The 21513-nt window shown below is 63.3% G+C and overlaps 1 protein-coding gene across 1 annotated transcript; it reads left to right on the top strand.

Annotated features, from left to right (window-relative positions):
• The first annotated feature begins 444 nt into the window (after nucleotides 1–444).
• On the top strand, nucleotides 445–17203 carry MRC2 (mannose receptor C-type 2). The gene is made up of 30 exons (XM_088519885.1): nucleotides 445–541; nucleotides 4960–5367; nucleotides 5673–5846; nucleotides 6270–6434; nucleotides 6774–6887; nucleotides 6973–7116; nucleotides 7223–7411; nucleotides 8549–8703; nucleotides 8930–9037; nucleotides 10072–10187; nucleotides 10266–10414; nucleotides 10563–10780; nucleotides 10966–11108; nucleotides 11530–11632; nucleotides 11750–11888; nucleotides 12331–12366; nucleotides 12628–12788; nucleotides 13066–13133; nucleotides 13341–13441; nucleotides 13651–13796; nucleotides 13909–14023; nucleotides 14138–14301; nucleotides 14411–14519; nucleotides 15121–15350; nucleotides 15429–15597; nucleotides 15695–15844; nucleotides 16103–16222; nucleotides 16321–16500; nucleotides 16755–16781; nucleotides 16983–17203. The coding sequence occupies exons 1-30, from the start codon at nucleotides 460–462 to the stop codon at nucleotides 17201–17203; spliced, it is 4404 nt and encodes a 1467-aa protein (XP_088376011.1). The 5' UTR covers nucleotides 445–459.
• Nucleotides 17204–21513: the final 4310 nt, after the last annotated feature.

Raw genomic sequence — 21513 nt, 5'->3', positions numbered from 1 at the left:
AGCCGCGTCCTCCCCGTGCAGCAGCGGGCTGGTTATTTTGGCCAGGGGAGCAGCCCCCGCGATGCCCCGGCAGCTCCGTGGGTGACTCTGCGGCGCCCGGCAGCGGGGGCCGGGCCGGGGCCTGCGGGTTCCCCAACGTTCAGTTCTCAAACCCAAAGCGCCTGGGGACGTTTGCGCCGTCCCCTCGAGCGGGGGCCGCGACACGAGGCTCCCGCTGCGGGGGGGCGCGCGGGGCCTTTGTGCGCGCGCGGCCGGGGCCGCAGGGCGCGGGGCGCTCCCGGCGCTCGCCGCTTTCAAGTTTTTTTTTCCTTTTTTTTTTTTCCCTTTTTTTTTTTTCCTCCCTCTCGGAGCCTCCTCCCCCCGCGCCCTCCTCCCCTCGCGCCGCCCCCGGCGCTGCGCGGCGCGGGCCGGAGCGCGGAGCGCGGCGCGGGCGGAGCGGAGCGGGGCGCGGAGCGGGGCATGGGGCGCGGCGGCTCCGCGGGGCCGCGGCTGCTGCGCGGCTGCCTCGGCCTCGCGCTCGTGCTCGGCGCGGCGCGGCCAGGTGGGAGCGCGGGGCGGGGGGCGCCGCGCGGGGCGGGGGGGCCGCGGGGCCGGCGCTGTCGCTGTCGCCGTCGCTGTCGCCGTCGCCGTCGCCGCGGGGGTAACGCGTTTCAGGCTCCGTGTGCGGGGGCGGGGGGGTCTCTGCGCCCCCGCGCTCGGCGGAAACGTCGCGGCGGCCCCGCCGGGGGGGGCAGCGGCGCCCGGGCCGCTTTTGTGTGCGGGGGGAGGCGGGGGGGCGGGACGCGACCTCTGTTTATTTGTATTTATTTGCATTTGTTTGTATTTAATTATTTATTTCTGTTTTCCGAGCCCCTTTCGCCGGGGCTCTGCAGCAGCTCCGCGCTGCCCAGGGGCGCCTGCGGCCTCCCCCTTCCTTAACTTTCCACGAGCAAATCCGCAGGGCCTTTTCCCCCTTTTTTTCTCCCCCTCCCTCTTATTTTTCCCCACTTTTTTCCCCCCAGACTCCCCAGGGTCCCCGGGTGCCAAACGCCCCGGGCTCCCTGCGATGGCCGCGGCGTTTCCAGACGGGGGGGTTGTCCCTTTGCAGCAGCCACCCCTGTTGTTGCTCCCCTTAACTAATTTGGCCTCACAGAGGAATTATTATTATTTTTAAAAAAGATAAAACTGGGCGACTTTTGCCCCAGCAATAACAAATGCCTCCCCGCCGCCCTGGCCTGTCTTGTTGGCACCCGCGTTGCAGCGGGGTCCGGAGCGGCCGGCGCCAACTTGGGGAGCGTGGGCGGGAGAAATTCGGGAAGGCTTCGGCAGGGAGGAAGGCAGGAAGGGTTCGGAAGGGGGGAGAAACGCCCGTGTCGGGCGGGAGCGCTCGGGGAGCCCCGTGGGCTCGCGCAGGGTTAACGTGAGTCACTTTCCAAGCGCTCCTCCTGCAGCCGCCTCTAGCGCCCGGATCCGTGGATTTTGGCAGGGGTCGGAGCCTTGGCTGCCTGGAGGGTCCCGGCCGCGGGAGCCAGGAGCAGAAGGCGCCTTCCTTCCCCAGCGGCAGCTCCCGCGCCGTCCCGGTCGTCCCGGCTCCTCGCGCCGTCCCGATCATCCCGGCTCCTCGCGCCGTCCCCGGTCATCCCAGCTCCTCGCGCCGTCCCGGTCGTCCCGGCTCCTCGCACCGTCCCGGTCATCCCGGCTCCTCGCGCCGTCCCCGGTCATCCCTGCTCCTCGCTTGTTGATTCCAGGGGAGGTTCAGGCTGAAGGGGCGGCCGGGCCGGGCTTGGAGCTGAGCAAAGCGGCGAGTCCTGGTCAGAGCGTGGCCAATTCCCCGTTAACCGGCAAGCCAGGAAAAGGGGAACTGGGAAGGGATATTTGCTGTTTAATAGTGCCCAAGCGCTGCTGGGGGCCGCGCGGAGCCGCGGGCCGGTCCTTGCGCAAGAGCCGCGGGAGGAAGGGGAAAGGGATGGGGATTTATTGTCCCGGCGTCGCGGAGCCGTCACCCCCGGGTGCGGGAGCATCGCGGAGCCCCGCGGAGCGACGCCGCGTTGGGAGCCCCGACCCGCAGGGTCTCCCCTTGGTTCTCCGCTGGGATGGATGCTCGGCGCCGAGCCGCGCGCCCCGAGCGCTTCTGCACAAAACGGGGAGCTTTTGGGTGCAGCCCGTGAGGTCCTGCTGCGGGAAGCGGCTCCGGAGCTCCTGAACGCACGGCGATCCTGCAGCTCCCCACGCGCTTCTGCAAATTGGTTATTTTTAATTTTTATTTTTTTAAATTTTCCCCGGGAAACCTGTAGCCAAAAAGTTACAGAAAATGGCTGCTCGGCCGTGCAACTGCTGCCGGCTGAACCGGCCTTCGCGGCGGCCGGACGGGTGAGTCCGCGGGCGCCGGCTCCGCACCGGGCATCGCGCCGCTCCCGCCGGGTCCCTCCCTCCCTGCTGCTTTTCCGGGGCTCTTCCCATCCCATTCGGGCTCTGGCCGGGGCCGCCGCGGCGGGTTCGTCGCTGCTGAAGCGATTTCTGCTATTTGTTCAAGTGCAGCCAGGGTCTTAATTAATTTGGCCTGTGCGGCGATGGTGACGCATCGACATTTTTGTCATTCCCCAGATTGCTGGGAGCCCCCAAGAACCCCGCGCAGATGCTCTTTCTCTGCAAGGGACCCATCTTCAATTAATTTAAAGTTTACTGAGCGGTTACTGGCCGTGCCGGGGGGAGCTGTTAGCCCGTGCAAGGGAAGCTGGAGGGAGCAGTGTGTTTTGTGCACGATGCTCTGAGCATCCCGGAGCGCTGGGTTCTGCGCTGGACCCAGCGCTGCCGTGACGCCCCTGGGGGTTTCAGCCCCAAACGGGCGCGTTTGCAGGGTGACAATGCGAGGGGGGACGGGAAACTGCTTCCCCTGCAGCTTGGTGGGTCCTGTCGTCTCATTCCCGGACCTGGTGTCGCTTACGGGCATCGGTTCAATGTGCCCACATCGGCTTCGTGTTGTCGTGGCTGCCCCGGGGCGTCCTGGGCTCAACCTTAACCCGGATCCTGTGGACGTGCGTTGCAAAATGCCAGAAAATAAGCGGGAAGGGAGGTAGCCGGCTCGGGTCGCGGCTCAGCAAGGAGCTGCTCCGCGGGGCCGCTCCTGGCAGGACGGGTGACTTTGCTCCGTGCGCCACCCGCTCCCGAGGGGGACTCTGCCCTGGGGTGATCCCTGATGCGGCGGAGCCGGAGCCGGGCAGCCCGTTTCCTAATGCCAGGAAGCAGGAGCTTCTCCCGAGTCTCTTCCCGTTCCTTATCTTCCTCCCGTGTTTGCCACGTCCTCATGTTGCTCCCTGCGAAAGAGCTGCCGCTTCCCACCACTTTTCCTGCAGCCTTGCTCGCTGGCTCTGGAACCCCGCACGCCGGCTGGGAAACCCCCTTGGCACCGTGGATTCGCGCGCTGGGAAGCGCGGGGCGGCCGCAGGCTCTGGAGGACGCTCCGCGCCGCGTGGAGCCCCTTTCTTTGCAAGGCCCAACTGGAAGATGCTCAAGGGCGAAGCCGACTCGGCAGCCCCGTGCGAGAGGCACCGGCCCCAGGCCGGGCTCCCTGGGGGCTCCCGCTGTCCGTGAGGCCACGGGGGAGGCCGGGATCCTGCGCCGGCCCCGCGCGGCTCCCGGGGGACAGGAGGAGGCGGGAAGGCCTCGGCAGCCTGCAGGTTGGCCGCGTTTCGGGGCGAGCGGGGCCCTCTGCGCCAGCCTCCTGCCAGCAGGTTCCTTTCCCCTTTCTGTACCCAGGCTCCAGGCTGTCCTTTTCTAGCTCCAGCTTTCCTCCTTTTTCCAGATAAGGTGGCATTTTCTGTCTTGCAGGCCAAGGTCTCATCCCTGTGCCGGGTACCGGGATGGCAGGATGGTCCCTGCTTGCCCTGGCAGAGGGTCCTGAGCTCCAGCTAGTGAAAATCGACCCTTTTTGCATTATGGCTTATATTTGAAATATTTAACAGTCGTCTTTTTTGTTTCGTCGATGCCGTCCCCGGTGTCATCCCTGCCGAGAAATTTCGGCTCATTCCTGTCCTGAAGCCAGGTTGAGGAGCACAAAACTTTCCGTGCTGGACCTAGCAAACAAAAAGCTGTTTATTCCGCTTTCCTCCTTCGTTTCTTCCTTTTTTTCCCTCTCTCTTTTAGTTTTGCAGAGACAGGTCAGGAAGATCACGAATCTCCTGCGGGGCTGGTGCTTCAGAGGCTCTAGCAACCCTGGGGTGAAGTTTCAGAGGAGTGGGAAATGGAAACCCTTTTTTTTTTTGACCAAAAAAAAACACACAGGAAAAACGAAGGAAAGCAAACCAAAGCTAAATATAGAAGGGATCGTGAGTGGGATTTAGCCTCACATGATGTTTTTGGTGAAAAATGGGTCGCTTTGGAAAAACAAGCGTTCTGGGAACGCGGCTCCTGCTGGGGCGATGCTGCGGGGCGCGTGTTGGTTTTGCTCCGGCTTGGTGAGGACCGTGGTCTGATCGCGTTGTTGGATCGTTTGCTGCTTTTTTAGTTTAAAAAGTTGCGCTCGAGTAAAGGGTGACGCTGTCAGGTGTCTGCTGGAGAGAGGTGTTATCCCAGGTGCCCACAGGCCCTGGGAAGCAATACCTCCATGTCCCAATGGCTTTAGTGTAATTTTGAGGGTAGAGAAAACGCTAAGTGACTGGGGTGGCTGGAGGTCATGTGGCTCCGTGGGGGGGGATCCGTAGCTACCTGTCGGATGCAAATTTGGGAAGCAAACGGCAATGGTGAGGGTGGAGGAGAGGGGAAGAAGGGCAGGAGGCTACTGGCCTCCTTCTGTCCATGGATGATGGTCTGTGTCCCGCGGAGGAGACACCAGGGAGCGTTTTCCATCAGGAACGAGTCCCGTGATGGGAGCCCTTCTTCCTCAGGGGGCTTCACTCCCCTTCTTGGTGGGTCCCCATGTGCACGTCAAAGCACGGGGCTGCTCGCACCTAACCTTCTCCTTCCTCTCCTCTCGCCACCCAGAGTCCAAAGTGTTCCTCATCTACAACACGGGCCTGCAGAGCTGCCTGGACACCAAGGACTCGCTGGTGCGGCTCTCCAAGGCCTGCAACGCCAGCGCCCCGGGCCAGCAGTGGAAATGGGTCTCCCGGAACCGGCTGTTCAACGTGGGCGCCATGCAGTGCCTGGGGGTGTCGTGGCACGGGGCCAACGCCACGGCGCGCCAGCACCCGCTGGCCACCTACGAGTGCGACCTGGAGTCGGTCAACATGCGCTGGAGCTGCCGCGGCCTCGGCGAGCAGCTCTCGCAGCGCCTGGGCACCCGCGCGGCCAATTCCTCCCTGGCGCCCGCCGACAGGGGCGACCAGGCCCGCGGCTCGCAGTGGCGCACGTACGGCGCCGAGGAGGACCTCTGCTCCGTGCCCTACTCTGGTAATGCCCGGGCGGGTTCCCCCTCGCCCCTGGGTGCCTCCCGGCATCACGGTGCCCCTGCACCCACGGGACCCCCGTGCGTGGGACGGGTGCGGGTCCCCAAGGAGGCCCGCGAGGCAGAGCCCCCCAGCGTCTCCATGGCACTTTGTGGCACCCGAAAGTAAGGGAAACAGATCCAAAATGTGGTGTGAGCCCCCGCTGCACTGGGGCACGTGGAGAGCGGAGCTGCCGCACGGGGCGCGTCCCCATCCCCGCTCCGTCCCCCGCGCGGGAGCTGCTGCCAGAGAGGTCTCCTTTTTCCGCAGAGATTTACACCATTCAGGGCAACTCGCACGGGAAGCCCTGCACCATCCCCTTCAAGTACGACAACCAGTGGTTCCACGAGTGCACGAGCACGGGCCGCGAGGACGGCCACCTCTGGTGCGCCACCACGCAGGACTACGGCGTGGATGAGCGATGGGGCTTCTGTCCCATCAAGAGTAAGTGTGGGGATGGAGGCCCTGGGACGCTGCCACCAGGCTGGCCTTGCTTTGCTCCCGGGATCTCGGAGCGCTTCCACTCCGCCGTGCTCTTGGTGACCGCTTTGGTCTTGTCCCTCCTCTTGGGAGCACCTGTGGTGTTTGTCAGAGCAGAGTGGGGTGTCCTGTGGGGCAGGAGGAGCCCCAGACCCTTCTTCAACACCTCAGCTCTTGAGTTTTGTTCTTTTTTTGCCCCATGATGGAGGAAGGCCAATATTCAAGGCCATCTGCTCCCCTCAGAGCCTCCAGCAGGCTCGTTAGCCTGTGAGATCTGTCTTTCCCAGTCTGGTGACCGACTCCTCCAGCGCGGGAGGACAGAACACGAGGAATTGTCTTGCGGGGGCCATGGCACCCACTTGCTGTCCCCTCTGCGCCCTCCTCCAGGCAACGACTGCGAGACCTTCTGGGACAAGGACCACCTCACCAACAGCTGCTACCAGTTCAACTTCCAGTCGACGCTGTCGTGGCGGGAGGCCTGGAACAGCTGTGAGCAGCAGGGCGCCAACCTGCTGAGCATCACCGAGATCCACGAGCAGACCTACATCAACGGTGCGGTGCTGGGGGAGATGGGGGCGCCCGGCCCGCGTCTCCTCAGAGGCCATCGCGTGGTCCCCAGGGGCCGTCGCATGGCCATCCGTGATGTCCATGGCGTAGGGGACACGCTCGTGGTGGAACCTGCGGGAGGGTGCGAGCAGGAGGTGGTGGGTTGAGGAGATGGGCAGGTCCTACACGTGGTTCCTCCTATCCGGAAGCCACCGCGGGGACAATGTGTGTCCTTGGCCATGACTGCACCCTCACGGGGCCGCGCTCGGCCCACGGGGACCTTGCAGGGGCCAGAGGCTCTGAGCAGCCCCTCAGGCTGCCCCTCACGGCTCCGCGTTGCCCCAGGGCTGCTCACGGGCTACAGCTCCACGCTCTGGATCGGCCTCAACGACTTGGACATCAACGGCGGCTGGCAGTGGTCGGACAACTCGCCGCTCAAGTACCTCAACTGGGAGAGCGGTGAGGCCGGGGGCGGCGCGGGGGCGGCTGGCGGCAGGACCCGCGCGGCCCCGCGCGCCGCTCAGCGCCGCGTCCTGCCTCGCAGACCAGCCCGACAACCCCAGCGAGGAGAACTGCGGCGTGATCCGCACCGAGTCGGCGGGCGGCTGGCAGAACCGCGACTGCGGCATCGCCCTGCCCTACGTGTGCAAGAAGAAGCCCAACGCCACCGCCGACCCCTTCGGCACCGGTGAGCCGAGCGGCCCGCGCTCGTCGGCGGGGACGGGGTCCCCGAGGTCCCTTCCCCGGCGGGGGACAGGGCGGGATGAGCGCCCTGAGGCCGCCTGGTCCCGCAGACTCGTGGTCGGAGGTGAAGGTGGACTGCGAGCCCAGCTGGCAGCCCTTCCAGTCCAACTGCTACCGCCTCGTGGCGGAGAAGAGGAGCTGGCAGGACGCCAAGAAGACCTGCCTGCGGAGCGGCGCCGACCTCGTGAGCATCCACACGCTCCCCGAGCTGGAGTTCGTCACCAAGCAGATCAAGCAAGGTGAGGCTGGCGCGGGGACGCGGGAGCGCGGCCGTCCTGCCCGGGGGGAACCCGTTCCCCAAGGAGCCCCTGCCCCAAATGCGTCTCCTCCCCATAGAGGCAGCAGCCGGTGCCTCAGGGGTGTCCCCAGTTCTGTGGGGCTGCTGCCCCCCGTACCTGCTTTGGACCTTGCTGGAAGAGGCTGCTAGTGCTTTACTTGTTGCTAAATCTCTCTGGGACGTCCAAGTCTCCTGATTAAACTGTCCTCTGCAGTAAGGTCAAGTCAGTGGTGAACTCATGCTTAAGGCTTCCGAAGTTTCCCTTTCCAGCTCTAACGTTGCCCAGTCGTAATAGTCTGGGTTGGAGTTTCCCACGTCAGGGATCTGTCTGAGCCGGGCTGATCCTTGGAAGGTTTCAGAGCGGGAGATGGGCCGCGCCAGGCAGGGGTGAGGGGAGAGGGGAGCTCTCGTGCTGAGCTCCTGCCGATCCCGTGCCACGATCCCGGGAGAGCCTTCCCGGGAGCAGCCCTGCTGCCAGCCTGCGCTCGGCGCTCCTGACATCCGGCACCCCGGCATCAGCAGCCCGGGCTTCTCTTATTCCATAAAAACACAAACCCTGCGGCCAGGCTCCTGCACCGCAGCAGCTTGTCCCAGCACAGCGCTGGGGCTGGAAGGAGCTGAGGCAGATGGAGCAGGAGTCAGTGAGGGTGTAGGAAGGAAGGGAGACGTGGCCATGATCCCAGCACGGGAGCAGACAGGGATGGGAACATGGTGAGATGCAGCTGGAGCGAGTGGTTTCAAACCAGTAGCTGGCTGGAAGGGAGCCTGCGGGTCCTGCCTTCCGTCATGGGGCTGCTGCCAGCGCCTCGCTACGGGAACCTCTTGCAAGTGGAGCTCCTTCTCCCCGTCGTTGCGCAGGAGAGCAGCCCTGCGCTCAGCCTTGAAGGGCCGGGACGGCCACGCAGGGGGCAAATCCACTGTGCAGACCCGGGCCATGACACTGCCCGGTCCTGGCCCCGCTTGGGCCACCATCCTCACCCCGTCGTGCTGGGTGCGCAGGGAGAGCCGCTTCCTGCGGGATCTCACCAGGGCACGGGGAGGGAACGCGTCCCCAGCCCAGGACGTGTCCCCAGCCAGCCCTGCCCTCCTGTTTTGGCAGACGTGGAAGAGCTGTGGATTGGCCTGAACGACCTCAAGCTGCAGATGAACTTCGAGTGGTCGGACGGGACGCCGGTGAGGTTCACCTACTGGCATCCCTTCGAGCCCAACAACTTCCGCGACAGCCTGGAGGACTGCGTGACCATCTGGGGCCCGGTGAGAGCCGGAGGCACCGAGGGGGCAGGAGACGTCCCGTGGGAGCGCGGAGCCCAGTTTGATCCCAGCTTGAACAGATTTGAGGGCTCCTGGGGACAGAGGGATCCAGCACGGTGGCCCTGGGGATTCGCTGCAAGGGAGGAAAATCTACGGGTCCCACCTGCGTTGGGAGGGTGGGAGATTCCAGCTGGATGGGCTCAGAGCTGCTCCTTCCCACCTCGTCCAGGAAGGGAGGTGGAACGACAGCCCGTGCAACCAGACCCTGCCCTCTATCTGCAAAAAGCCCGGCCGGGTGAGCCAGGAGAAGGAAGAGGAGGACCACGGGTGCCGCAAGGTGAGCGTGGCCCGGGCCTGGCTCCCCGCGCTCGCGGAGGTGGTGGCTCCCGGTGGCTTTGGCTCGGGGCGGATGGAGCTCGTTGACCAGCCCAGGAGCAGGTCCGGGCGGACGGGCGGGCGCCCCGTGGCCGAGCCGCGGGCCGGGTCCCTGCGCAGCGCCGCGTCTCCGAGGCGGCAGCGCGGTGATTTTTGGCAGGAGGAAGGAGCATCTGCTCAGAGGATCGGCCGCACTCCTCCACGGCAGCCGCTCTGGCTTGACCCACGGGCTGTTTATCTTGATGGCTTTGCTGCTCTTTCCCCCATCCCGCTTCCAAAAACCCTTTCTTTTTGGAAGAGGCGTAAGGGAAGCCACCGGAGATGTCTTGGGTGCTGGAGGCACCCGGGTCCTGCTTGGCTGGGGGCAGAATCGGACCTGGAGGCAGCGTTTGGGGTTGATGGTGCCGTTGTGGAGCGTTTCCAGATGGCTACGTGGGGTAGCTGTGGTGATGCTGAACCCCTGGGCTTGTCACCTGCACCTCAGGGTTGTCTGGCCCCCGTTCTCAGCTCGGGTTCCCATCCTGGGCACCCTGGGGGGCCAGCACAGGAACGTGCCGTTTGCACGTCGTCTTTAGCTCCAGCTCTGCAGAAACTTGGGAGATGCTGGAGCCGGAGGGTCCCCGTCGCGCGGGTGGCGTTGGCCCGTGCGGCGCTCGTGCACAGCGCGGCCGGGGTTTGCGGAGAGCTCTGGACCCCCCGCCGGCTCCCGGCCCTGGCAGAGAACAGGCCCTATTGTGTCTCCGGCTGCGGAGAGGCTCCAACATCAACACGCCGGGTGATTAAAGCCGGCTGCGGCGGGACCTGCTCCCGCTCGGCATAAGGAGGGGATTGTGCTCCCCTGCGCGAGCCGCTTCCGAAGCCACCTTGGTGCTCCTGCAAGCGGAGCCGGGTGGCCAGAGACCTCCCAGCAAAGCGGCCGCGGTGGTGGCCGCAGAGGGACGTCGCTCCGGGCCCCGCCGGGTCGTGAGCGTCACCCCGTCGCCTCCTGTCCTGCAGGGCTGGAAGTGGCACAGCCCCTCCTGCTACTGGCTGGGCGAGGACCGCGTGCCCTACGGCGACGCGCGGCGGCTCTGCTCCGACCACGGCTCCACGCTGGTCACCATCACCAACAGGTGAGGTCCCCGCGGGCCGGCCGAGCCGCGGGCGCCCGCATTGAGCACGGGCGGTCGCTAAGGGCGGCGGCGCGGCAGGTTCGAGCAGGCCTACGTGAGCAGTCTTGTCTACGGCTGGGAAGGCGAGTTCTTCTGGACGGCCCTGCAGGACATCAACGAGACGGGCGCCTTCCGCTGGCTGAGCGGCGACGAGGTCACCTACACCCACTGGAACCGCGACCAGCCCGGTACGGCGGCGCCTGGGCCATCGGCACCGCTGCTCCGCGGGGACGGCGGCTGGGGATCCCCGCGGGAGCAGGATGGGGGTGCTCGGGCAGCAGGGACGTTGCAGGGAAGGGGGGTCCTAAGGCGCCCGTGTCTCTGCGAGTGCTGCAGGTTACGGGAAAGGCGGTTGCGTGGCCCTGGCCACCGGCAGCGCCATGGGGCTGTGGGAGGTGAAGAACTGCAGCACCTTCAGGGCCAAGTACATCTGCCGGCAGAACCTGGGCACGCCGGTGAACCCCGAGCTGCCGGCGCCCTTCCCCACGCCCAGCCTCACCGCCTCCTGCCCCCCGGGCTGGAGCTCCGACGCCAAACTGCGCCACTGCTACAAGGTACCCGGCGCGGGGCTCCGCGGGGGCCTTCGCGCCCCCTTCCTCTTCCTCGGGGGCTGCCTTGGCGCGTGCCCGGCTCGGTGCGAGCGTTCGGGATGGAGCAAGGACGCCCTGCAGGACCCTGCTGCCACCGAAGCTCCGTGCCCGGCGCTGAGCCCTCTCCGCTGCCTCTTCTCCCTGGCCAGGTGTTCAGCTTCAACAAGCTCCAAGAGAAGAGGACGTGGATCGCGGCGCAGGACTTCTGCCGGGAGCTGGGGGCCCAGCTGCTCAGCCTGGGCAGCTACGAGGAGGAGCACTTTGTGACCAGCACCCTCAGCAAGATCTTTGGGTGAGCGCATCCCTGCCCCGGGAGGGGGACGTGATGGAAGTGCATAAAAACCAGGGAAAGTTGGGGGCAGAGAGCGGGTTTAAGCAGCTTCGCTCCTGAGGAGGTCTGGGGCAGAGAGCCCATTTTGCCTCCTAACCCTTAGGGCTCCTGGGGACAGCGGGTGTCTCAAGCAACCCCCCAAAAAATGAGATGGTGCCAGAGCCCTGGCACAGGCTGCCCAGAGGCTGTGGAGACTCCTGCTCTGGAGGCCTGGATGCCACCCTGTGCCCATGCTCTAGTGTCCCTGCTGGACCAGGGGGCTGGACTGCATGATCTCTAGGGGTCCCTGCCACCCTCAACCCTTCCAAGTTTCTGTGATTTGTAAATGCACCCCAAATCAGAGGGCTGGGTCATTCTCCCCGCTTCCCCATGGCTTCTCTAGCGAAGCAGAGTCGGAGATCCACGAGCAGCACTGGTTCTGGATCGGCCTGAACCGGCGGGACCCGGCGGGAGACCGGAGCTGGCGCTGGAGCGACGGGCTGGGGGTGAGCGGCACATTCTGCCCATGGTGCAAACGGGCAAAAACCCCCGGAGCGAGAGCCGGCTTTGCCCCCGCTGCGGATCGGGTCGGCCCAAACTCTGCCCCTCTCTCTTGTGCCCAGTTCTTCTACCACAACTTTGAACGCAGCAACTACGACGACGACGACATCCGCGACTGCGCCGTGCTGGACCTGGCGTCCCTGCAGTGGGTGCCGATGCAGTGCGAGTCCCAGCTGGACTGGATCTGCAAGCTGCCCAGGGGTACGGCCGAGCGCTGCCGCGGGGCAGAGCCTTCCTCCTGCCGATGCCCATCAGCTTGCCTAGAAAATGGCTTGAAATACGTTGTTTTTCCCTAAAAGGAGCACACAGTTATGTTCAAGCGCTAGACCTGTTTGCCTCCCTGTATGTACCCGTGCTGAGCCCAGGGAAAGGACTGCTTTCCCAACAGGCTAACGGGAGCCTTTGGGGGATGTAGCAGCTCTGCCTTTGCTTGCTTATGGAGAAGAGAGGTTTGGGGAGCCAGGCAGGTGCAAGTTGCAGGTGGCTCTGGCCCAGCTGCCGTGTGTTTTGCAGAGCACCAGGCATTTCGGATAGGGATACAGGGAGGCCAGGAGAAAACGTTCATGCTACAGCACTGTTATCAGCCCCGTTACGAGGCAGTCAGGGGTTTCTGAGCCGGCTCACAGCTCTCTCCTTCCTGCAGGCGCCGATGTGAAGGAGCCGGAGATCACGACGCAAGGTGCGTTAGTGGGATGCTCAGCCCTGTCCATCTGTGCATCCCTGTGTGTTTTGCCTTTCCGGGGCGTTTTCCATCCTGGGCTCTCCAATCCATACAGGCATCCTGCTGGAGGGTGGTTGGGAACGTGGTGCTGGGAGCTGGGATGGGGGCCCAGGCATCCGAGCCGAGGCTCGGGAGGGATTTTCCCTGCTCCTGGGGTGCTGTTTCCAGCGTGGAGCGGAGCACGGCATGGCCACGTCTCACGCGCCGCCCTGCCCGCAGGCAGCAAAGAGTGGGTGAAGTACCAGGACGCCGAGTACAAGTTCTTCGAGCATCACTCCACGTGGGTGCAGGCGCAGCGCATCTGCACCTGGTTCCAGGCCGAGCTCGTCTCGGTGCACAACCAGGCCGAGCTGGATTTCCTGGGCCAGAACCTCAAGAAGGTAGGAGGGTTATCTGGGCCCGGATGGTCGCCCCCTCTCTCCGTGGTGCTGGTGGGAGGCTTCTCCGGCCCTTTTCCATGGCCCATCCATGCTGTGCTCATCCCGCCTCCTCCGTGCTGTGTTTGGGAGTAGCCCTCCCAGCCCATCCCCGGTGGTGTCGGGGCTCTTTGCTGCCCGGGGGGCTGGTGGGTCAGGGCAGGTTCCCGGCTCCGGTGCAGGGGGAGGCGGGAAGCGCCCGCGGTCCCCAGCACCGACGTCTCCCCTGCGGCTCTGCCAGTTCTCCAGGGGCCAGGAGCAGCACTGGTGGATCGGGCTGCACACCTACGAGAACGACGGGCGATTCAAGTGAGTGGGAGTCCCCGTGGGCCCGGCCCCGGGCTGGGGCTCTGGTCACCTGGGCACGGCGCGTGGGCCCGGAGGACGCTCCGGGTGCTGCCGTCCGGCCGGGCCCTCTCCCAGAAGAGGGCAGTGGTGCTGCACGCTGCCGGCTCCGCGTGCGACGGTGCCGCTGCCGCCCGCAGCATCTCCCTGCCCATCCCGCTGCCTTTCCAGGTGGTCCGACGGCTCCCTGCTCAACTTCATCTCCTGGGCGCCAGGCAAGCCCCGGCCCATCAGCAAGGACAAGAAGTGCATCTACATGACGGCCAGCAGAGGTGGGCGGCTGCCGGCGGCGCGGGCGCTCTGGCCACGATGTGGCCGGGGGCAGGTGCCCCCTCGGCTCCGTGCAACGCGCTCTGCGTGGCCCTGGCATCATGCCTGGCGTGGGGAAGTTGGAGGGCACAAACCTGGCACGCGGGCAGAGCGCTGTGGCGGCCTTCCCCTGTGCCCGCAGCGGTCATGCCCGCGCTGCCCCTCTCCGCAGAGGACTGGGGCGACCAGAAGTGCCTGACGGCGCTGCCCTACATCTGCAAGCGGAGCAACGCCACGGCCGTGATGCCCTCCCTGCCGCCGCTGCCCGGCCCCGCGAGCGGCGGCTGCCCCCGCGGCTGGTTCCCCTTCCTCAGCAAGGTACAAGCCGGGACGCCGCCTTCCCCGCGGGAAATGGCGACGTGGGAAGGGGCAGAGGTGGTGGGGAATCGATCGTAGGCGTTGCGTATGCTCATGCCCTGGCACTGCGCAGTGCTTCAGCTTCAACGGCCACGACAAATCGGAGATCGTCAAGTGGCCGGAGGCCAAGCAGGCGTGCGAGAGCCAGGGCGCCGTGCTGGCCACCATCTCCAACCACCTGGAGCAGGGTAGGTGTGCCGGGACCGGGCGCAGCCAGCGGCACAGGGCGCTGCCGGGAGCAGGAGCCACGTGGGCCTGGGTCCTCGTGGTCCTGAGCCGCTCCGCGGTGCCGTCACCTGCAGCTTTCATAACGTCCATGCTGCCGAACATCTCCTTCGACCTGTGGATCGGCCTGCACAACGCCAAGAAGGAGTTCCGCTGGGTGGAAGCGGAGCCCCTGCGGCACGTCAGCTGGGCCCCGGGGGAGCCCTCGGGCTACGGCGCGGCCGGCGCCGGCGACAAGCCAGTGAGCAAGCGGGAGCGCGCGGCTGGGCACGGCGGCGGTGGGATGGGCATGGCGGTGGCGGGCCGGGAACGGCGGCGACGCGGCGCTCACCGCGCGCTGGTGTCCGCAGAGCAACTGCGTGGTGGTGTGGCACGGCTTGCCGCCGCACTTCACGGGGCGCTGGGACGACCGCGGCTGCCTGGAGGAGAAGCACGGCTACATCTGCCAGCGCCCCTTGGGTAGGAGGGACCGCGCGCGGCCCCGGCACCTGCGGCCCCGGCGGTGCGGCCCCGTGGGAGAAGGCCCCGTCCCTGCCCCGTCTGTGTGTTTGCGGGGGACCGAGCCCCATCTCTGCGCCCATCCAGGAGTGTGTGGGGAATCCAGCCTCATCTCTGGGGCTGTCCACGAGTCCCTGGTGGATCTGGCCTCGTCCTTGCACCCACTGGTGTGGGTCCGCGGGGGGGGTCTGTCCCTGTCCGCATGGTCCATGTGTCCTTAGGGGATCCAACCCCGTCTCTGTGGGCACTAGTGTGGGTCCGTGGTGGGTGCAGCCCCATCCCTGTGCCCGCTAGCGTGGGTCCCTGGGGGATCTGGCACCATCCTCATGGGTCTGGGTGTCCATCAGGGATCCAGCGCCATCTACTTGGGTCCGTGTGTCCATGGGGGACCTGGCCCTGCCCACATTGCTGCATGTGTCCATGGGGGATGCAGTCTCATCCACGTGTGTCCATGGGGGATCCAGTCCCATCCTTTGCGTTGGGGATGGTCCCCAGCGTGGGGAGGCCTCGGGGGCGCCGCTGCCGCCTCCTCCGACCGCATCTCTCTGCTCCCCGCCCGCAGACCCGTCCCTGAGCCCCCGGCGGACGCCGTCGCCCGTCGGCCCCCTCTTTTACCACAACAGCACCTACCGCGTCCTGCAGAAGCCGCTGCAGTGGCACGAGGCCCTGCTGCTCTGCGAGAGCCTCAACGGCAGCCTGGCCAGCGTGCTGGACCCCTACAGCCAGGCCTTCCTCACGCAGGCCGTGAGCGGCCTGCGGGCGCCGCTCTGGATCGGGCTGGCCAACGCCGAGGTGCGCGGGGGGCCGGGCGCCGCGCGGCGCGCCGGGGCCGCCGCAGCCGCCCATGCCTCCTCCTCGCTGCGTCGGCAGGGCGGCCGGAGCTACGGCTGGCTGACAGAGGAGAGCGTCTTCTACGCCAACTGGCAGGACGGGGAGCCCCGGCAGGCCGCCGGCTGCTCCTACATGGACGTGGACGGCACGTGGCGCACGGCCGCCTGCGACACCAAGCTGCAGGGCGCCATCTGCAAGCTGGGCACCGGTGCGTGGACACGGGGCACGCGGGGAGTCGTGCAAGGGGGATGTCCCGTCACCAGGGCAGCCCCTCTGAGCTCTGCGGTCTCTGTCCCCTCTGCCAGGCCTCCCGCGGACCCACAAGTGGAGCTACAGCGGCAGCTGCCCCAAGTCGCTGGAGGACTCATCCTGGATCCCCTTCCGGGACCACTGCTACACCTTCCACATGGAGATCACCCTGGGGCAGAAGGAGGCCACGCGGAGGTGCCAGAAAGGTACGTGGGGGTGGCATTGGCCAAAAGGGGGTCTTGCACCCCTAGAAATGGTGGAGGCTGGGTCCCTGGCACGTGGACACAGCCCCCAGGGCGAGCAGCACCTTCAAGAGCATCCTTTGTCCACCCCGGCCCCCGTTCTGGAGTGCTTGGGTGCCCTTTGTGTCTCTTCCTTGCCCAGTTGTTTGGGGCTCTGGCCGGTTGCAGCCCTGGCCGCGGGAGAGCCCTGCGGGCCCTCCCTGACGCCTCTTCCCTCCCCAGTGGGCGGCACGGTGTTGTCCATCCAGGACGAGACAGAGAACGTCTTCGTGTGGGAGCACCTCCAGGCCTACGAGGGCCCATCCAAGGGCGCCTGGCTGGGCATGACATTCAACCCCAAAGGTATGAACGGAGATGTGAAGTTTTAGGGTCCATCTTGGGTAATACTGGCCTCTTTGGGGGCTGCCCAGTTTGCCATGCTCAGCCCCCGTCTTCTCCAGGTGGCACCTTGGTTTGGCATGACAACACCGCCGTCAACTACTCCAACTGGGGCCAGCACGACACGGGGCCCAGCATGCTCAGCCAGAACAGCTGCTACTGGATCCAGAGCAGCAACGGCGTGTGGCGCCTGGGCTCCTGCACCAACGTCACCATGGGTGTCATCTGCAAAATCCCCCGGGGTGAGGAGCTCTGAGGCGCTGGGTGGGGTGGAGCGGAGCCATGTGGTCTCGCTGAGGTGCGGGACACCGGCGGGGCAGACCCCGGCTGGCTGGGTCAGTGACTCGCAGGGCAGACTGAGCCCCGGGAGGCGACGCTGAGGAGCGCCGGAGCCCGGCGGATGTGCCAGGGTCCCCTGCGGCACCGTGCCGGGCTAGCGGGAGAGGGGACGGGTGCTGTGGCCACGCGCTGATCCATGTCTTCATTCCCTTTGCAGTTGAGGAGAGCAGCTTCTCCCGGTCAGGTGAGTGGGGATTCCAAGAGCAACCAGGGCTGCGGGTGGGAGTTGCCCGTCCCCAGGTGCCCCTTGGCCATTGACGAGGACTCGGCAGCCCGGAGCAGCATCCAGCTGGTGGGATCCCAAGGGGATGCCCAGGCTGGTGGGTGTTGGTGCCCGCCGGGAGCGGGGCAGGGAGCCGCTCACCCCGTGTCTCCCCCGCTGCAGCGCTGCCGGAGAACACGACGGCCATCGCCGTGGTGGTGCTGGCGGCGCTGGCGCTGTGCGCGCTGCTGGGCGCCGCGGCCTTCCTGTACCGGCGGCGGCGGAGCGCCGAGCGCGGCGCCTTCGAGAGCGCCCGCTACAGCCGCACCACCTCCAACCCCAGCGAGGCCGCCGAGAAGAACATCCTGGTGTCCGACATGGAGATGAACGAGCAGCAAGACTAACGGCGGCCGGGCGGTGGGGGGGACGGGGCTCGGGGCGGGGGGACGGGGACCGAGGGCCAGCGCAGGCGTTCAGGGCCCTGCGGTGGCCCCGGGGCGCTCGTTCCCTGCCGCGGAAACGAGCCGCTGCCTGAGCAGGCATCTCCTCGCGGGCAAGAGGTCTCCAAAGCCGATCTACCTCCCCTGCGCGCGCAGAGGTAAGGCCTCCCCGGCGAGCGGGCCTCGCGCCCCTCCGCCGGCCTCGGCGCCCGCCTCCCGCTGCCGCAGCGACCCCGGCGCCGTCCCCGGGAGCCGCGGTCCGCCCCGGCGCCGCGGCCCTGCCCGGAGCGAGGCCGCCCGGCCCGTCCCGCCGCGGCTTGGGTTCCCCCCGAGCGGGCAGCGGCCCCGGGAGCCGCGCAGCGCCCGGGATGTGGCTGTTCCCAGCGTCTGCTGGAGCTGCCGGGGGAGCCGGGGCCGGCGGCAGCCTCTCGTGCAGGGTGCCCGGGCGGGGAGGTTGTGGTGGTGGCATCTTGGAGGTGGATTTTCTTTTTTTTTTTTTTTTCTTTTTTTTTTTTTTTAAAGAAAAAGGAAACGATAGCTTTTTTTGCTATTCTGTACTGAGTGCGTGCTGAATATATACCGTCTTTCACAGAGATGACTGGGGTGTTTGTGGTCGCCGGTTTCGCCTGGGCAGAGGAAGGCAGCGAGCGGTGAGGCCCCTTCGGCCTCGCTTCGGTGCGGGGGGTCCCGGGCGGGCGCCCCGAGGCCTCCTCTGTGCTGGGGACGGGACGGAGGGTGCCCGGAGGCCGCTCGCGTCGGGGGATCCTGATAGAGCCCCCGCAGAAGCGGCCAGTGTTTTGCGCTAAAATCAGCGGGAAGCAGCTCATTTGTGTTGGGTTTTTAATGCCCATCGGTTTCTGTGCAGCTGGATGTTAAGGGTTTAAGGAACGAGGATTGCTGGGGGTTTGTTTATCTTTTGGCGCTGCCCGGGAGCCGCCGCGGCGGCCCCGCTGCCCTCCACCACCCGGCTCCATCCCGGCCGCCCGGCCCGCGGCAGCAGGAGGCCTGGGGGGACGTGAGGGGGCCCAAGAGCAACACCAAGGTCCAGCCCCGACACCGGGGCTCAGAGCCGTCATTTATCCGCCCCGAGAGGCGGGAGGGCCCGCGGCTCAACCTGGTAACACTTTTTTAGGGAGTTTTTTTCCTTTTTTTTTTTTTTTCCTTGAACAATTTCATTCCTCCTCTCTTCTTCTGTAGTTTTAAGGACAGAAATCTGTACAACCAGGGGAAATTCTGTATGAAAGGAATTCTGGCCTCTGTCGGCAGTGATCAGGATGACGGGGAAAACACATATATGGTTAAGTGGTATCTCCTATCACCATTAGAATAATGTGAAGCATTGCTTAAAAGGACCCTGTCAATTATACATATATATATACATATATATATATAAGATTATATATATAGTTTTGCATTTTTTTTACTCTCTGTGGTTTGTAAGATCCTTTTAGATTCTTGGAAATAAAATTTCCTTCCCTATCTATTTTCTTCCTTTCTTTTTTACATTTCCCTGGAAAAGATAAGACTTGTCTTTCCCTGGGGTCCCTAATAGCTATCAGACCTAAAGCCAGAGTGAAAACTACCCGTCTTTAGCAGGGGTGGCACAAGGACAGCCCAGGCCGGGGATACCGGTGTTAATTTCCAGGTATAGTTTTGCTCCTCTTTGCTCCGGGTATCGTTTGTTTCTTTTTTTCAGGAAAGCCGAGGCCTTTGCAAGTTGGTTATTCTGTATATGGGGAAGTAGCCCGCAGTGCTGTCACCGTTGTCTGCGCCCGTCCTCGGTGGCCGGTCCCGCGGAGGACACGGGCCGCGCTGGGGGACGCTGCCGCAGGAATGCAGCCCACGGGCTCGCAACCCGCAGCAGCCTCTGGCTCCAGCCCCGTCTCCCTTTCCCAAGTGGCTGCAGCAAATTCCTAGCTGGGGCTTTGGGGCTCTGGGGAGCGAGTGGGGGCGGTTTCACGTGGAGAAGGTTCTGAGCACATTGAATTCCCCGGGGTCTACCCGGGGTGTGGAGGCGAGGGCCAAGAGAGGCGTCTCTTGCCATGTACATTATGAAAGGCAGCCAAGAGGCAATTTCAAAAGGGGAATTTCAACAGGCGGCACCTAAGAGCCACTCCTGCTCGTTCTCATTTGGCTTGTGCAGCCCAGGTTTTGCCTTGGTTTACACCCAGCAGTCTGCATGGAGCGCTCACAGAAGCACAAAATCTTGGGTTTTGGGGTCAGTTTTCCTTTGGTGAAAAATAAGAGCAGGAGCACTAGGAATGTCTCTGAAGGGACAGATTTTTTTTATCTTTTGCAGAGCACTTCACCTGAGCGGTGAAAGAGAAGCTGATGAGTTGGCAGGAAGGTCAGGGAGCACCATACTGCTTAATTGCAAACAGCAGTGGAGATAATTCTGAGAGACGCTACACTGCAATGAGGGACAGGACATTTGAGTCATCCTCATTCTGGAACTGCAAATGTTTTCAGGTTGCCCTGACCTGAATTGAGGTAGGCAGTTTCTGTTCAAAGGAGGAAGCCCAGCAAAATTTGCACTGCTGATTTTAACCAGTGAAGCTCAGAGTGTCATTTAATGTAAAATAAATACAACTTTTGGAGGAAATAGTAGTTTGTAGTAACCAAAGGCTCTGTCTTATGGAAATAGTCATCTTCTTTTTTCTTTTTTTCTTGAATCCGAACTGGATGAACCCACTTTAAGGAGTCATTAGAAAATTCCATGATGTCTGGCTCAGCCCTAGGTTTACCTGGAGAAGGAGACGAAGTGGCCTTGTTATTTTAATCGCCTTTGATTTCCCTACTGACCACTTACGTATCAGACAGCAGGGAAGGCGGCACCTCTGCGGCTGGCAACTAGGACGCTCTAAAATTAGTGAGCTGCAGGTGAGCTTCCCTGCAGCGCTGGATTGCAGAGAAGTGGAATGGGTTTTGAAGTTGAACTTCCATTTTATTTTGCGAAACGTGTTAGAGTGGTCTTCGCAGAGCTGCAGGTCTTTGTATTTTGCCATAGGCAGGGACTGGTAGACTCCAGGGTGGCGTTCATGCAGTAAGTGGAGTCATCTAAACTGCTCACGCAGCCCTTAGGCTCCCATTTCAGTCTGGTCACTCAGTGCAGCTCAGGGCATGACTAATTCTCTGGAAGGTCTAAACTGGGTCGGACAAGTGGTCACCTAAGGGGCCTTTTCTCTTAATTGCTTCAGAAAAGGAGACTGGGGCAGCTAGCTGAACCACAGCGTCCACATGGTGACCTCTCTGGTGGGAGGTGGCCTGAATTGGCCCTAACAGACTAATTCGCTTGAGTTTGCACCCATAGGTAAAAGCAGGCGAAAGCTTTGGGCTGGCTCACCAGCTGCACTGGATACTTGTGGCCCTGCACTGCGGTGCTCCCAGGATCCAGATCATGTGGGAGGGGAGGTGCTCGGTGTATCTGAGACACCCAGTCCAGCAGGAGTTGTGCCATGCTTGGGTCTTCTGCACGCAGGCCGGATGTTTTGACTGGAAGCCATAGCAAGAAAGAAGGACTGAAAGTGTGAGTGGGTGAGGAGCTTTCTGGGCTCATTCTGCTCTTTTCCATTCAGATCTGACAAAGTATCAAAGTTCAGTAAGATTTAAGGCAGAAAAATACCAAATAAACTTCTAGAAATGAGGCTAGCTCTTCTAAATCAGAACAGTGCCAAACTGGTATAAATTATAAATTCCGAATTGGTCAATTGCCTAAATTCAGTTCTGAATTCAACAGTTGAATCATCTGTCCTCTGTGGATTCAGAGCAGTGTTTCTGAAGGTCAGAATTCAGCGTTGAATGTTCAGCAAAAAGAAAGCATTCAGTAGCTCTACACATCAAAGACTGAGGATTCCTCAGTGCTACAGAATGCACGCAGTGTGTACGGGCTGTGACTAGTGGACACTGCCTTTCAGAAGTAAAATTGCAGTTGGCAGCAGTTTTTATTTCACCCCATGGTAGAAACCGCTACTCTGAAAAGAACCAGTTTGTACAAAATGAGTAACCACAAGATCTTTGTTTCCTCATTCCCAGAATCCAGCTGTAAGTCTGACTCAGAAGTTATTAATCTTTGCTGGATAAAAAGGAATGCAATGTTCTGGGAATAGTGTCTGCTTAGTAAGTAGTTTTGTTCAAGAATATCAACTAGGTGCTTTTCACTCTAACTGGTCATTGGTCATGTAATAAAATATAGTTCATATTTAATAATTACCTTCTGATCCATGGAGATAGTGTGTAGTTTATAAGGACCAGCCTGGAGACTAGTGAGCATAGCC

The sequence above is a fragment of the Tinamus guttatus genome, unplaced genomic scaffold, assembly GCF_059628265.1.
Source record: "Tinamus guttatus ecotype Peru unplaced genomic scaffold, ASM5962826v1 Tinamus_guttatus_pri_ptg000075l, whole genome shotgun sequence".
In the NCBI taxonomy this organism is placed as follows: domain Eukaryota; kingdom Metazoa; phylum Chordata; class Aves; order Tinamiformes; family Tinamidae; genus Tinamus; species Tinamus guttatus.
Note: the sequence above shows the minus strand (reverse complement) of the source record. Positions and strands in the feature narration are given on the sequence as shown.